At 34.7% G+C, this 18050-nt stretch overlaps 1 protein-coding gene across 2 annotated transcripts in view; it reads right to left on the bottom strand.

The window, feature by feature from the left end:
• Window positions 1-11734, bottom strand: part of LOC136839393 (SEC14-like protein 2) — a 47930-nt gene extending 36196 nt beyond the window's left edge. The window contains exons 1-2 of one of the 2 annotated variants that reach the window (XM_067105376.1): window positions 11287-11510; window positions 10930-11092 (exon numbers count right to left, since the gene is read on the bottom strand). In XM_067105376.1, coding sequence (XP_066961477.1) covers window positions 10930-11088 — 159 coding nt within the window. In that variant the 5' untranslated portion in view covers window positions 11089-11092; window positions 11287-11510. Of the gene's footprint in view, window positions 1-10929 lie in introns of both variants that reach the window. The other variant, XM_067105374.1, reaches the window with a different exon arrangement.
• Window positions 11735-18050: the final 6316 nt, after the last annotated feature.

Below are 18050 nucleotides of genomic sequence, written 5' to 3'. Positions count from 1 at the left end.
TCATTTTATCTTATGAGTAAGGTAAAGGATGTTGGAGCAGTCGTGAGCATAGCCACCTAGTGCACTGAAGTTCTTATTAAACACGAGCACACTCACTTGCAATATATATATATATATATATATATATATATATATATATATATATATATATATATATATATATATATATATATATATATATATATATATATATATATATATATTTGCAAGTACATGTCTTGCTCATCATTATGTAATGTATTTGTGTTTTTGAAGAGGAAATGGCAACCTAATGCCCTTCTTTAGCCCAGATCCGAAGAAAACAAGAATACAGGGAATGAAGTAAGGGTGAACTTAATCACGAAGAAAGAGACGGCAAGGATGTAAAGGCAGAGTTACCACGAATAGACGTAGGATATAAACGAAGTGTGGATCAACTGATGCAAATTACAGTACACTATGAAGAGCATAAATAATGAAGGGTAACATAGAAAGTAAGAATGCCACAAAAATACAGAAAAAGTAAATAAAAATGGGTAAAAGGGAGAGTTCCTCTTACACTGTGCTTTCTACATACAGTATATTGCATGAGGAATGACAGGAAATGGCATCCTGCGTTAAAAGATCAAAAGTCAAAGTAGCAATATCCCTTTTCGTAGCTTTAAGTCGAATCTTGATTCTAATACCCTTCTTAATCATTCATTAAGTTTTGGAAAAATAATACGATAGCAAATGGAAATTTTTGAGTCTTACTGTCGTGCTATATAATGAAGAATCTAGTACTAAAAATATATTTGAAAACATTTAAACTCAAAACTGAAGCCTTTGCACTGTCAACTTCCTGTCACACTTCAGTAACCCACAATAGTCGACGGTCAGAGACGCCACCATATGTTATTTTCTAAACGTGAAAGAAAAAACAGACCCACTCACCTATCCACCCACCCACACTCGCACTCGTCCCTTACATAAAACCTCGAAAGGGAAAACGTCCCACCGACAGGGATCTTTTCCTAGAGTATATTAAATGAATTGCTCGGCACCTGCCAGATTAAACGGTATTCATGACTGATGGGTTCGGGGTTTATTTTTCTACAGGAGTAATGCTCATTCTCAAGTAAGTATGTCCACACACACATATCTGTATCTATATATCTATATATATATATATATATATATATATATATATATATATATATATATATATATATATATATATATATATATATATATATATATATATATATATAGGGCTATGTTGTACATTTATTTCGAGCTACAGATAACCTTTCTCCTACATCTTAATATTTTCCTTCATTTCCAGGCTATAAGACAATACGGAGCATGAAATAAATAAATAATTCATAAATAAATGAAAAAAATAATCAATAAATGATGAGAATTGTATTAAACATAAACATTATGCCATGCAGAGCGTCTTCACTATTAAAACGGATCAGTCGACTAGTCGTGCGTAAACAAAGAACAAGTTTGTCTTTTCTGTCGTTTGTTTGTTTCTGAAATCAAATTCCATATCCATCAATACACGGCTATTTCTTAAATTCTGAGAAACAAATGGGGAAAAAAATCTTGAGTCTTGGTGAGTGTGCCAACCAGTCAGGAGGTACGAGAAAGCCCAGAGTCTGGAGGATTTTTTTGCGTTCCAGTCAATTTTAGCCAGGCATTACTTCTCTTCCAGCACTGGGGCCGCTTGCGTCCAATGACCCTCCTCCGGGCGGTCGTCATCTCCGCCTCTGGAGAGCTGCTCAACTTCCTCGGTCAGGTAGTTTGGGGCAAGAGAGTAGTTGCGAAATAGCCTTCAGTACAGCTTCTTTCTGCTTTTGGGTTGGCCACGTCTGCCGCCAACTTTTGCTGCATTGACAATGATGAAGGAATTTGGGTGTTCCCAAAATATCACAGCAAAATGCATACACACACCCACATACTCTACGTAACACATTAATGCACATAACACACGCTGTTTGTATACACACAAACACACACACACACATACACACATATACGCACACACACACACACACACACACACACACACACACACACACATATATATATATATATATACACACAAACATTAAGCTACAAATGTCGTTTAATATCAATTCGCTCTACTTAGGGAATATTACCGATAGGGAATTATAAATGATACATGGTTCAGTACATGAGTGTGTGTATAAAAAGCCATGGTGATGTGATAAAAATTCATATATATATATATATATATATATATATATATATATATATATATATATATATATATATATATATATATTGTACATGATATATACATACATACATACATATAAGCGTATGAACATTTTTACAGCTATTATTGCTTACCAACTACTTTCGTAAACTCATTTACATGCCTAGATGGCGACCTGAAATACAACTTGGCTATCAAAAAAAGCAATAAAAATTATGTTCATGTGTGTAGATGTTCAAGATTGGTTTTCAGAGCGTTGCTCAGGAAAACCGACCCCAAAAACTGCGAAATGAGTTTCTGCTTGCATTACGAAACGTTGATGCAACAATTATTACAGTACCATTGTCGACTAATATCATCACTGTTAACAGCAGGAAAATATGTAACTCATGAAAGGTAAAATGAGATGCTTCATTTCTGGTCGTCTGGCTTAAGTTATTCAAGTACCCAAAAGCCAAAACTATTATACATCTACGTACAGTACGTACGTATGTATGTATGTATGTATGTATATATATATATATATATATATATATATATATATATATATATATATATATATATATATATATATATAAAACTATGTCAGTTGGGGCGATGTATATCTTGACGTAAACATATTTATATTTCTTCATCATTATGAAGTATAGTAAGTATAGGCCTATATGTAGAAGTATTACAAAGTAAACCTTCGAAGTAATTTTAGTCTCATGCGTACACACACACACACATTTATACATTTATACATATATATATATATATATATTATATATATACAAATACATATACATACTGTATATATACATATACATACATATATATATATATATATATATATATATATATATATATATATATATATATATATATATATATATATATATATATATATATATATTAGAGAGAATCTCTTAGACATGCTGACAACGAATTGGTGAGAATACTTAGAAAACTTCAACTGATAAAAGGTCAGACTCTCCCAGGAATGCCTACCAACGAGCTCAATACGCAATTAAAATTCACTAGCACAAGCTTGTTCATGGAACATGTTAGACTGCTGGAATTATGAACCATAACGGTGCTATAACAAACTATCAGGAGATACGAGGAAATATTTTTAATTTAAAACTTCATATACCTTCTTAGGATTTTACCAGTCGGATAAGGCTTTCTCCCACATTCCAAGTTCAAGGTACGATATGTACGAAGCATCCAAGTAGTTAGTCTAAAGCAAAAGGTCCAAACCTTTCTGTTTATTCTCTTTAATACTTCATTAACCTTATGACCACACTTTGGGAAAGGACCCGTACTGTTATACCAGCTTATTCTGTACCAACCAATACCATTTGCGAAAAACGATAAGCAGGAGGAAAAAGAATCCGAAAATTTGATAACGACTGATGCATCTGCAAAACAAATAGAATAAAAACAAAGAAAGACATTCAATTTTTACCTATACAGGATAAAAGACGAAACTTCAGCAACTTGATTTCTTATGGGGAAAAGTCTACCCAAGAAACCTACAATAAAAAGATATGTAAACCTACTTTTCAACACAACCTAAAATGGATGAAAACGGAAGGTGACCTTCGTTGGTACTCTTAAGAACAAGAAGAGGCGCTAGGAATGTTAAATTATTCGGATGACCTAAAGCCAGCATGAGCCTAACGAAGACTCGCGGTGAGAGAGCAAGAGAAAAAAACACCCTGAATCATCGTCAACACTGAAATGTTGGAAACATATTTTGCTGTTGTAAAGCTAAACAATTTCGTTAAGATGATTGTTTACATGAATGTTTAAATCAAAGAAAATTCATTACTGGTATTTTATGACCCAAAATAATAAAATGAGAGTGAGCGAATAGGAAAATCTAGAGAAAAATTAAAGAGGGGCCCATAGGATCATCAAACAATTTTCCGGACAAAATTCACAAACGTTCGGAAAGCATGCATCTTCATGTAGTGCGAAGTCTTAGAACTTAGGTTGGTTGGTTGGCTGGTTTAGATTAGCCGGCCTTATACCAGCATGAGCAATGTGAAAGGGAGTAAGAGGCCTGGTGTGGAGTTCGGAGCTCTGGCCAACCAACAGACTTTAAAGTTCAGATGGAACCAGAGGAAGCGAAATGACCCAGAGTAAGCCACGATTGCAGTGCATCTTTAGTTAGCCATGCCTGAAAGGTGGCACCCTAACAAGAAATGGGGAAGGAACAGATCTATAATAATACGTCTTTTCCTACTGACCTTCAGCAGAAACAATAAGATACCGAAAAAATTACGGTGAGGCCACAATTATGAGAAAATTATTCTTTAAATAACAAAGATATGGGAATCAAAACAGGACGATACTGAATTTTTGTTAATGGCGTGCGTTGTGTAAATGAGGAAATGAACATCGATTAAAGATATTAATATACAATATCCCAGTAAGAAATCATAATAAAAAAGGGAGCACAAATATCCCTAATAAATTCTAACTTTCAGAAAACGGTCGACAATTTAATCAGTTAGTAATATTTGCTTAATATGAAGAGTTTATGATTTACGAAACACAGCAGTGTCTCAAAAAGTTTACCTACAGACTTTCTTAAAACAGGGTTTCCTTTAATTCAAGTGAAAATAAAAATCAAATATTCTTTAAAAGCAGCAACCCTACTGCAATAACTTTTAAAGACTAAACCAGAAAATAATAGTTAACCCTACTGCAATAACTTTTAAGGACTAAACCAGGAAGTAATTAGTTAACCCTACTGCAATAACTTTAAAAGACTAAACCAAGAAGTAATTAGTTAATAAACATAAAACAAGTGCGATAATACTTAAAGCAATCCGTGGTGATTAACAAGAGACCGGTAAAATAATCTAAAATAACTATTATAACTTGGTCAACTAAAGCACGTTGTATTCATTGCCATGCCTTATCATTTAATCTTAATTCACAAGGTTAAAATTTATAAAGTCAAAACAAAATGTACACACGTACAAGTACCTATATTTATCGTGCACACCTACGATTACGAAGACTTGCACATTATTCTAGTCAGTCGAATCGCATGATACTTGCAAGGTTAGAGAGTTGCCTAAATCATATACATATTCTACAAAACTATAGAAGGATGCTGTTATATATACAATGATCGTGACATCGTCATTTCCGAATGACTGACGAAGCATGATTGTCTCTTTTGTGGTACAAAAAAACATCCGTCTTATGACTCCACTATTGCGGCTGATCGACATCCGAAAAATACACGAATAAAATATTGCGAAAGAGTTAAAGTCAAAACATCTTCTCTTACAACAAACAAGGATTTCAAAACAGTCGAAAGTCTTCCGAGGAAGGTGTCATGGCTTAACACAACCACAACTTTTTATCTTTGTTTGCGATCTGTGTGAAAGCAAATATTGCAACGACATATCTACGTAGACAAACAAAGCGACTTAGGCTACTTGCAAAGCTACGTTTGTCGATATAATGAACATCTTTTGGAAGATCCATCGAACCTAAACGCATAAAGCACAGACATTTGTTTTGTGATTCTCTTTCGGAGAGCGGAAACATAATTCACTAACTTTGTGCAATCTCCGCAATTGTACTGTAAGCGATTCTTCCAAGGTTATCTTAAAAAAATTTTTTTAGCGGAAATGAAGGCTGGGATATGTAGTAAAACTCACAAAAAAATAAGCGGTTAAATCTTCAAGACGATACGATTTAGTATAAGAATTCTCGTTACACATATTTCATACTTAGTATTCAGGCTGTTTAAATTAATTGTGCTCAAACTAAAATGCAAAATTCAGTTTTACGTCAACTGTAGAGCGTAAGTTTTAAAAAGGAACACCAGATTCTGGATATGGATACATGGAAAGTCATACAAATTTTCTGCTATTAAATAACGCGTATAATATATTGCATTAATAACAACTTCACTCTCGTTTTTACTAGCATTTCCCAGTAAAAGTAGTTAGAAACAATTTAAGAATTCAATAAGCGATAAATATTTGACCTTTTGGATGCTCAGTGGAGTAAACAGCAATTGCCAGGTATCCTGGAAGCTCAATGGATGCTCTAATTACAATCTTCCTTATAAAGAGAAAGAAAGAAAGAAAGAAAATGTAGGTCTGACGCACGAGCTTTTAGAATAATCAAAAAGACATTTCAGTGAAACCCAAATGTATTACAAGATATTAGCATACACACACACACAATATATATATATATATATATATATATATATATATATATATATATATATATATATATATATATATATATATATATATATATATATATATATATATATATATATTATATATATATATATATATATATATATATATATATATATTATATATATATATATATATATATATATATATATATATATATATATATATATATGTATACAGTATATATATGAATGAATGAATGCCTTTGCCCTTATTTCTAACGATAATTTAACATAACCTTATTTTTTGTTTTAAAATATTAGATTGAATTCCTAGGGTTACTATCTCTTAACAGCCGTAAAACCATTTAATCAAGTACATAAGAATATCCAATAAAGTTTCAATTATCATAGCAATTTTTAAATAAATTTCTGACAAGGGGGTAGGATAATTAAATTATTTCAAGATTAATGTTATACGACAGATGTGTCTCACTCATAACCTTATCTTCTGTTAATAGTTACATGGTACCAACGACCTTCAAGAGATTCTCGGGGAGAAGCACCTCCCGTGAAGTAGTATGATCACACCCTAAAGATTGTGCTCGAAGCACCTAAACCTTGATCGCTCAGTCAAGGTCCTGACCACATTCAGCTAAATATGACTGCCATGACCGGGAGCAACAGACAACCGGTGCTGCTCTTATCAACGAGCGATGAAAATAGTTTTCACGGTGAATCTTATCTAAAACTATAAGATCAGACTTCTGAGTGCATTGACGGTAACACAGCAGTTAAAGCTATACGATAATGAAAGCCCTCTTATCACGAAAATGTAAAATTAACCTTATATCGAAAAGTTGTGGTCCTTCGCCAAGATACACCAATCCCCTGGTAAGTTCCCATGAATCTAGCGCTTCCATGGTCACCGATTTTACTATTTACTTACGTTATATCAACAGAGATAAGCTAAATAAAACCGAATTACAAGCTTACATGCGTACACACACCAGCTAGCCTGATTTAATCAATGCATTACTGAGGCATTTCAATCTTATGAAGTCATCTGCTACGAAAGACAGGCTAATTCAATGTTAACATATTCAAATTGGGATCAAACCTGATCTGGACAAAGGCAGTTGCAGTGTAAAATAAACGTCAATAAATATCAGACTGAAGATTCAAAATAACTTTAATAGCTTGCTACGATCATTAGAGAGTCAGACTCTCTGTCTATGTTTCCTACCATAAATAACCTGAAGCATAAAAAGAGTTAAAAATCAGATTGAGGATTTTTACAAATTTATTCAGTCATATACAAACTGCATAAACACGAAATCATTTCGGTGTATACTTCAGGAACTGAAACGTGACGAGCTATTTGTGACAGATGCGCTAGTATGAAAGGGTCCAAATATCCAATTAGCCCATCACTGCCACCAAAATATAAGGGAATGAGGCATTATATTGTAGAGGAGCCAACTTGTTGCCGATGACTCTTCTGAGTAAGAGAATGAAGAGGCGGCAAGACTAGAATTTTTCTACACGGGCCTCATCCTTCATTCAGCAATAAGAAATGAGCGAGGCAGTGACTGATAATGTCTTGTTCTTTCTTTGAACCCACTGTCTCTAGGGGGATCCTGGACGATCAGTATTTTTGACGTAATACTTTGTATTAAATGGGATTTTGCACCAACACTGTCTAAGAAACCACCAATATTCAAACGAGGCAAGGTTTCTGGCGCAATGCTACAAGTTGCGCCAAATATTTAACTGTCTAGGATCTCCTTATCAGAGAAAAACTTAATGAAAAAAATGCACACATTAGATTACATTTACCCTTTCCAACTAGCTTTCTTTTACTCCTATCCCACTTAATTTTACATATACATCCGTAGAACTGCCTATTTTTACTCTTCCACTTGACCTATTGAGCTCTGCATCTCTCACCACCCCATACACAATCCGCCTTTATTCTTCCCTGTCCTGCATATCGCCCCTTCGTTTTTCTTTCTCAAGAGTCGTAACATCCCGCTTTCTCTCCCTAAGCAAACCATCTCTCATGAACATCTTCTCTTAACCGTGTCCAAACATGCACACCCACTAGACTTAAAATATTTAATTGTTTCCCTAATTTCATGCTACAACACAGAACTTGCAACTGAAAACGCCATGTCAATGATCATTCAGTGATTTTTCACACCACGTGGAACTGACAAGAATGCTATTTTTTTTCCTGCATCTTACAGGAAGGAAAAAGTGAGGCAGCCGTTGGCCGCAGAAGAGGGTCACCCGTGCTTTGAGGAGCATTTCCTCTCACTACAACGTTTCACAAGGTGTTCCTTTACCTTGGGACAGAACACAGATCCCCAACCATTAGCACTTCCTACAGCAGCAATGTCCGGGTTGTATCGCTTACTACACCCGCGTTGACAGTTGTTTATAAACTGTCTGAACTGATATATATGGATGTTGCTGGCCCCAAAAGCAGAGGTTCATCTGCCATTTAAGGGGCATTTCCTCACACCATGGGTACCTCTTCTAGCTTGGAATACGATGCAGAGCATCTCAAGCAGCTTACCAGCACCTCAGTCAATCGACTGTACACATATATATATATATATACAAACATATATATACTTTGTATATATATCAAGCCACAACTATCGTTTAAATATCGAATTCACTATACCTTGGGAATACCTTACACCCAAGGGGAATTATAATTGATAAGTCTCTTTTGAAAGCCGAGTGGTGAAAGTGACTGTCTATCGTTGTTTCTAAACCAGGCCATAGAATTTTGGCAGGCTCAGAACCACTTATCAATTATAATTCTCCTTGGGAGTAAAATTTTCCCTAGGTATTGTGTATTCGTGAACATAAAAAAACAGTAACGCGTGTACACGTGATAAAAATTCATTATGTATACCATACACCTTACTTCTATTTATTGAGGAGATGCCAGATTTTTTTATTCTTAGCCAGTCCTTAGGGGTGAGGTTGCAAGGCTCATGCCCTTTTTCCTTGATCCCAGCCTCAGTGTTGACTGGTGGGTGACAGGCAGGGATCGAACTAATGACCTAGCAAACGTTTCTACTTCAAGTAATTTGTGGTAGTTTGGCTCTACTTTTCAGCAGGATTTAACTTTTTTCAACAAAAATTGCCGACAGGAATACAAAATCTAGCAACTGACGTAAAATTTAGTTACTAAACGACTTCGCCAGAAATTATGAAATCAAGTTTTACTGTTGACATTAACAAAGGCATGAAATCCAACAAAACAAAAACCAAAACAAAAACTATCAAAAATTGATGATTAAAGGAATTATAATATTCAGTCATAAAAGACTGTCCTTGTGAAATACTATATATATATATATATATATATATATATATATATATATATATATATATATATATATATATATATATATATATATATGGTAAAACCCTAACCCATCTACATATTTTTATTAAGAATATCATGGTACAAGTAAATTTCAAAAATACAATAACAATAATTAAACAGGGTACAACAAATAGCAAAATAAATAAAAATGTACTTGAAATCTATTTCCGACCGCTATGCTCAGTGGATTTAGCAATGGCTTCAAAACACAGATTGCGGTAAACATGCATAATTTTTCAAAGCGACCGCGTCATCAGCTGACTACCTGCCAGGGCTGGCATCCAACCGCGCCACGTGCTTGCGTTGCCACGCCCGAATTCCTGAGAATTTATTTCAATGGTCTTCCAACCTCAGGTCTTTTGTTTGCTTTTAAAGCTAATGCATATGCGTTCTTTATTTCTTTAAATTGGCTTTGTTAACTTCTGACTGTGACACTCTTGAGCAACAAAAACCGTTTTATTCCTCTATTAGCAACTCAAAATACACGATCAATAGACTGTCAGGGCGTATGGAGACTATGGATCTAGCGCTAGATCACCGTTATTAAAAAGAAAAGTCTGTGGTTGCTTCCCTCGAAATGAAACCGACTTCAAGCCTACATTGTTCATGCCAAAACATTTATGAAATCAGTTGCAATCACGGACATTCCGCGTTTTTTTGGAACCAAGAACCTGTTGAGCCTTTTCTTTGGTGATTTTGCACTTTTTCATTTATCTCCAAAGAATCAGTTTGTATATCATTCATTCCTAACGAAAGGGAAAAAACGCATACACAGACAAACACGAATACTGTTCTGTGTCGTCGACAGTAAAATAAATCAATCATTCTGTTACTGTGATTTATTGCGTCATTAGGTGGGACATGGCTCACACACTTTATTTTCACGTCCTGAGACATGGCTCACGCATTTTATTTTCACGTCCTGTCTCTCGAGGTTAATTTTTGTTAGGCCATGATGGAATTTAAGCAATAAATAAATATTACACTTAATAATTCCATAAAAAATCGAAGCAAACATGTATATAATTCTGACATTCGTTTTGCCAAAGGTCAAACAACTAGGCTAGGTCTATCTGTTCCTGGTCCCTTTCCTGAATGACAAATGGGTTTTACCAGTTAACTGTATCACGATATTTTCTGCCAGCTTACCTGCTCAAGAATCTGTTGCTGATCTGATGATAGATTCATGATGTCGTCGTCGTCAGTTACCGATGAAGAATCGGTTCGTTTGGACGGTGCGTCTGGATCTACCAATGCAGACTGTCCTCGGAAAGACCCTCTCCAGGTATCCCAGCCGAAGAGCCGCATCTCGCTATCGTTACGATATCAGATATTAAAACTTATCAGTCAAGCTCAGTTTTTATACAAACAAGAGATTTAAAACTCTCACTTTTGATAACGCATGGCTATCTCTACCTATGTTAGTCAATAGGGATTGGTTGAGTTTGTTTCCATGGACTAGGATGCGAAACTCGGAGCGTTACGGTTATTGAGTAGGTTACTTGCCTTTGTAGGACAGTTGTCAGTCTTTCTAGGCGAAGTCACGGGAACAGTCGTGCCACTGCAGAATTACAGTCTAAGAGACACGATCAAGCTTTCGTCCAGCAGACGTATCAAAAGTTACGAACAGTGAGTAAAGAACTGGTTTGACCTAAACGAACATACTACTGTGTGTGAATCTTGAAGGACTAGCAGAAGCTCAACGTTCCACGACTCGACCACAACTTTCGTAGGTGCCAGATGTTGCAATATGTTTCGTCCTTTGATTTATTATCAGAAATATTATGTGTTGTAAGCTTCCAGGCATTGGAATGTATGGGGAAAGTTTCCATCCCGTAATGTATGTGCTATTTTATTATCAAAGTGTCATTTTCCTCACCAAAAACTAATTTTATTCGGATATCCATCGGATGAATTTTCTTTAGTTTTCATTCACAGCGGAAATTTTGTTTAACTGCCAAACGTATGACTAACGCAACACTGTTTTATAGAATATTGTTTCATGATATATCTTTCTATAATGGTCAACCCTACGCAGAATAAAAAGATCAATGCGCGAACAATAACCTTCAAAATTTCTTTAATATATTCGCTCATTATTCTGTTATCTAAAACCTTTACGACATCGATTGCTCTTTACATCCGGACAGACACGCACGGCAGGTTTTATTTATAAATTTGATGTTTTTTTCGCTTGGTGGGAGTAACATGGCACAATGAAGTTATCTGACAAGCGTTACCTAATCAACAATTGAGACGTCAATTAATCTATACTTTATATACGTCTCTCTCTCTCTCTCTCTCTCTCTCTCTCTCTCTCTCTCTCTCTCTCTCTGCATAATACCTTCCTTACCTGTCAATTGTGACTATCATTGTTTTTATTACTGTTGAACCCATACCGTCAATTAAGACCATGATGAAAACAAAGGGATGTTACATATCGGCCTGAAATTGTAACAAGGTACCTTCATTCTGCCCACTAAGGGATGAGTGAGGTTGACAACGGCTAGGCGACTGTAAGCCTAAATGTAGGGGATTACCACCCATAGCGTATCTTTGTTGCACACCGGAAAAAAATGGATACCGTCTTGCTTTATTATTATTATTATTATTATTATTATTATTATTATTATTATTATTATTAGACAAGCCCCAAAGGCTGTGAACCTCTTGAACAGACTCCTGCAGAATCCACAGTAGCTTTGAAAACATACAATTCATACCGTAATGAGTACCAGTCAAGCAATAAATGGAAAAATAAGTATAAATGGGTAAATTTTTTGTTAAGAATTAATAAACAAGGGAGGAAGCTGCACTTGAGAACAAGGCAATTATACTATACACACACACACACACACACACACACACACACACACACACATATATATATATATATATATATATATATATATATATAGAGAGAGAGAGAGAGAGAGAGAGAGAGAGAGAGAGAGAGAGAGAGATGATATATATATATATATATATATATATATATATATATATATATATATATATATATATATATATATATATATATATATGTATATATATATATATATATATATATATATATATATATATATATATATATATACTTTTTCTTCGTAAAAGAGGTGGTTCCAGTGTTAACTTTTCGGTTCTCAGCAGCTTTGCACACGTGGGTATTACCCCCTAGATGTTCCCTTATGAAAAGACAGTATTAAGCAAATTATAAACGTTAGCAAGAAGCCTTTAGCAAGATTTAAATTTTGACTAAGATGTAATTATTGAGCAGATTTAGTAAATGAAATTATCGTTATTATTACAAGAGCAACGGATATCCATACAGGTTTATTTAATTTTTTCCTATCACAGCGTCAATAGCTTTTTATGAAAATAATAGTTGTCTTTGTGTTATTCATTATTTTTTAGAGCAAAAGCATTTTTTTATTTTCATAATAATATAGAAAATCTATGAATTTGGGTGGCCTTGCTTTATATCATATACATCTCTGAGTCAGTGACCTTGGCCCGCCATATACATCCGATCAATCAGTCATTCTTTTACATCACTACGTGAACTGTCTTCTCATATAGCTGAGACTTCATTAAATGAGAAAAACTGCGATGCTGATATATACACAAGTGTCAATATTTGATCTTTCCCTTTGAATCTCAACGTCATATAAACTTGGATTCACCTATATTTAATCGTCCTTTCTTTTAAGACCTGCTATTTTCACTTACTGCTTAGAACTAATTGTTGTCTTCATCAATACTTTTTCATAGCCTTGGTAGGTTGGTAACAAGTCTGGATCCGACTGCAACCTACCTCCTGAGGGTTTGGCCCCCAGCTACCCCATTTTCTAGTCAGAAAACACTCTACTAATTGTCCTTACTGTGGCCAGCAATATTTTTTTTTTTTTTTAACAAAGGTTGGTTAGAAACTTGTACACCCAGTTCTCTCCAGGTTCCTCCCGGGGTCCTCTGGAAGTACTGCTAGTACTCCCGAGATGGTGATAAATACTATTTCCATTTCAGCTTGCCATAATCTCCTTATTGTCATCTGAGATCTTGAAACTTCTATCTTTTCTCTTCCATTATCGTAGTCTTGTGTCCCTGGTATGATTTCTTTACCTCCGAGCCTTTATCACATCGTCAGACTTTATATTTTAGACCCTGAGCATCTTTATTAATAAATATTATCAACTTTAGTAGTAATACTTGTAGGAATTCGCCTGCTTTTAATATATTCTCCTCTAAAACCCGTTATTTTCACATCTATATTAACTTGATCTCTGTATTATTATTATTATTATTATTATTATTATTATTATTATTATTATTATTATTATTATTATTCTATTGAATATTATTATTTATTTTCTATTTTCCTTATTGCGGACTTCTCTTCAGTGGAGGTGCGTGCTAACAGCTCGCCAATATTTGTCATTTCACACATTCCCAGTTAACTAGTCAAATAGGCCATTAATGGCCATATAAGTTTCCAAAGAATAGAGGACTTATAACTGAAAACGAGAGATCAAATCAATAAGAACCAAAGTAACATACAGATAGTAAATGATGATATACAAATCAGTTAAATAAAAAATGTATACACTTTAAATTGTAAAACAGAAAAAAAGTACAAGCCAATATGCATGGCCCTTTAAGGCAGTATTACGATTTCTTTAGTTTTGGGCACCATTGCTCACAGTACTGACTTGAGACTGCTCCACAGCTTTGCAGTGGTAAGATTGATTCGTTTATCAAAGCTGCTTCTCAGCGCCTAAGGTCACTGACGTCATACAACATTAAAAGCAAAACATCACTGGTACCAACCAATGGGACAGTGGCAATTCGACAAAGTATGAATAAAAATAAAAGCAGGAGTAGTAATAATCTGGGCCCTCGTCATTGTAACAGTGAACACTGGAAATGAGATATTTCAACCAGATCGCTTAGAAGTTACCATTCAAACGGAGGAATTACCATAGAAATAGTTATATTTATTATTCACAATAATATATACTCAATTTTTTTTTATCGTACATCAGGTTTTGTATACAAAATTCGTATTTCGCTTTTCAAGCTCAGACTGCTTCATAATCTAGTTTCAGTTAAACCGAGAACAATATGTGTGATGTTCCCATATAAAGCAACCAGCGATTCATTCGAGGCGGGGTAGATGAAGTTACCTGTTCCATTCACAGATGACAATTGATGGCTGGCGTGAAGAGTACTCCTCCTGCCTCTTTCCTCTTCAGAGTCGTATCCCTTAGGACAGTGACGTATCGATCATCCTCTAGCTGTGAGGAGAACCCTAAATACGCCTTTTCTTCTCTTCCTCCTTCTTCTTTACTCGATTCTAATTATACTCGGTTGCTATTGCCGATAATTGTGATAGCGTTTGTGTGTGAGGAGAGAGAAATGTCAATTTTTTTCACCCAGTGGAGACACAACACTAAATACTTCTCTTGGTTTTATTATTATTATTATTATTATTATTACTTGTTGCTGCTGTTGCTATGTCATAGCATTTCTATATGTGTAAAGAAAAAATCATTTGGTTCCTTTGGTCACGGTGAGAACGCACTAAACTCTTTTCTTCTCCTTTTATTATTATTATTATTATTATTATTATTATTATTATTATTATTATTATTATTATTGCATTTACGAATTAAAAAATATTCTTGATTCGTGAAAACGGAGCCCATGATAAGCCTCTAGTTTCTTAAAGTTCTTCTTCTTCTTCTTCTTCTAGTTATTATTATTATTATTATTATTATTATTATTATTATTATTATTATTATTATTAGTTGTTGTTGTTGTTGTCGTTGTTTTACCCTTATTTTCATTGATTATTATACTATTTGCGCAAATGAAAAAATCAATCATTTTACATAATGGAAACAAATTACTAGAATTAATCTATAATCAATAAACCTAGAATTGAACCATTTGCCAAATGGTAAAAATCCATTACGTTTGGACGTCATATAGACAAATAGCTAGATTCCTGAAATTAACAAGCTTCTTAGGATGAAAACTTTTTGTGTTTTCCGTTACAATTGATTACTAAAAATTGGGCCTCTTCTCCCGATGTCAAGATCTATATAGGATACTCCCCTGGAAAAGCCCACACTGCCCCATCCTCACGGAAGGCGGAGAAGTCTACGGGCTTTACTCTCCGACAATTAAGAAAATCAGGTCCCTCGAATTGAAGACCTGTTTGCATTATTGTTACGCTAAGGCTTGACTTATTCAGTTTGGTCCTATTTTCAAGGATTCGATTTTGGCTTCAGGTAAAGATTCAGGGAAATATACAAGGCTAACTAATAAGTACCCGATTCTTGGCTAAAATAAATAGAGGCTCAGTATATTTCTCGGGGAACGAACCTAAGATTTGATGGAATAGCTGATACTTAACAAAAGCCGAGATAGGCAGTAAATATCTTGGCTCCTGTAGATAGATTAACATACTGGGATCTCTAAAAAAATTTCCTACTTTTATTCATTATTCTATGCATACCTTTTGCTTATTATACTTATCACGAGTCATTGGAGTCATAAATTTCGAAATTTTTATTTCTTTCTAATACATTTTGTCGTGCAAGGAAGAACTTTCGATGAAAAACACATAATCGGCATCAAGAAATCTATAGAATCATAGAATATTTCTGTTTTCATTTTCACACTTATTTTGATAAGAACAAATTAGTTTACGCCAGGTCCGACTGAAATGCCTCTCATTGATCTCCAAAGCAAAGAAATAAACACCCTTTAGAAGACGACAGATAGATGGAATCAGGGAAACGGACGAAGGGAGGAAATTCAAAAGCTTGTTTTAGAAGCAAAGGAAGTTACCGAAGTGAGCGATTACAGGATTGCCAATTCCCACTGAGCTAAAAAGTACTTCATAAGCTCCATCTCAGAAGATTGCAGAAGTAGGGAGAGCTAGCAATATATAACACTGTTGTATCCCTAGCCTTAATGCACATCTTGCGAAATCAATGCAATGAATTATAGGAGAGCTATAGGATAACAACGAGGAAAGAGGTAATGTAAACTTGCTGCTGAATCGTAAATTAGTGTAACTGCTGTTTAAACATTTCTGAAGCATCATTTGTATCTTTCTGTTGTCTCTGGACAAACCAAAAGCATGCCAGTATTGATGAATGCACCGTTTCAACTTTGCTAGTATAGTGTGCATAAAGATTTTGCCACGTCAGTGTTGACTTAGCAAAATCACTGGAAGAAAATACAAATTTTGTCGGTTACCTTGCTGCTCTAATAACTCACACAGCATATTGCACAATCCGCTGATGTGTCAAGGCAATGACATCACGCTTACGAGCGATTAACCATAAACAAAAAATTATTTTGTCTTGAGAATTCATAAGTGAGTGCATGATGTCTGCTGACTTAGGATGAAAGGTTAGCACGATTTCTTTAAAGTAATATTAACCAAACTGATCTATCTTTTGCCTCATATATAACTAAGTTCCTACACTATTCTTCGTTTCTTAGTTTTTAAAGCATTGTTTTATGTAATATTTTTCTTTCTTCAGTCTCCCAATTGCTAATTTTTTTTTTTTTGTGAGAAGCATTTTTAATCATCAGCACCGGTTACTTATCACAACATCTACACATTTTAACTTCTCCAATTCTTCCAGTGACAGCTTCATGGAGCCTGTTTTGAATGACTCCCTTCCTACGTCAAGAAAATTACAGTAGATTCTTTGTGCAGCTTTTTGCCATAATCCATCCTCGGTGTTAGATCAGCAGGTCTTGCAGACCTTGAGTTCTAAGCGTCACAATATTCGCATAGAATCACAAGTCAGTCCTTTGGGACAAGGCCATTCAGCACGAAATTTCGTGTCCTCGAGCATATTTTCCAAGTCACCTTAGATACTTAGGGGGCTTAAAACTTCAGAGGATGATTTGCTACCCTTATAGTCTGGAACAAATTGGTTTGCAAACTACAAAACCACTTTAGGAAAACTACTTTCGAAGGAGCTTATTGAGGCACCCGAGATATTCAAAAGTTACAAGAAGTTTTATCGCTCTCAAAACTCATTCCGGGTTCAGAGACCAGTGATTTTGCGTACAAGCCTATTTGAGGATGTACTTCATTGTCAGTTGCGAACAGAAATTGTTCATGTCTACATTCTACCAAATATTACCCGTATCTTTAAACTGTATCCACCTTTACTAGTTCTGAAGCAACTGAATAAATTTGGATATACTGTATCGAGTCTTGGATTTGCCACCTGTGCAGAGAAACC

The sequence above is a fragment of the Macrobrachium rosenbergii genome, chromosome 6 (genome assembly GCF_040412425.1).
Source record: "Macrobrachium rosenbergii isolate ZJJX-2024 chromosome 6, ASM4041242v1, whole genome shotgun sequence".
In the NCBI taxonomy this organism is placed as follows: domain Eukaryota; kingdom Metazoa; phylum Arthropoda; class Malacostraca; order Decapoda; family Palaemonidae; genus Macrobrachium; species Macrobrachium rosenbergii.
This window is presented reverse-complemented; position numbering and strand designations above follow the sequence as displayed.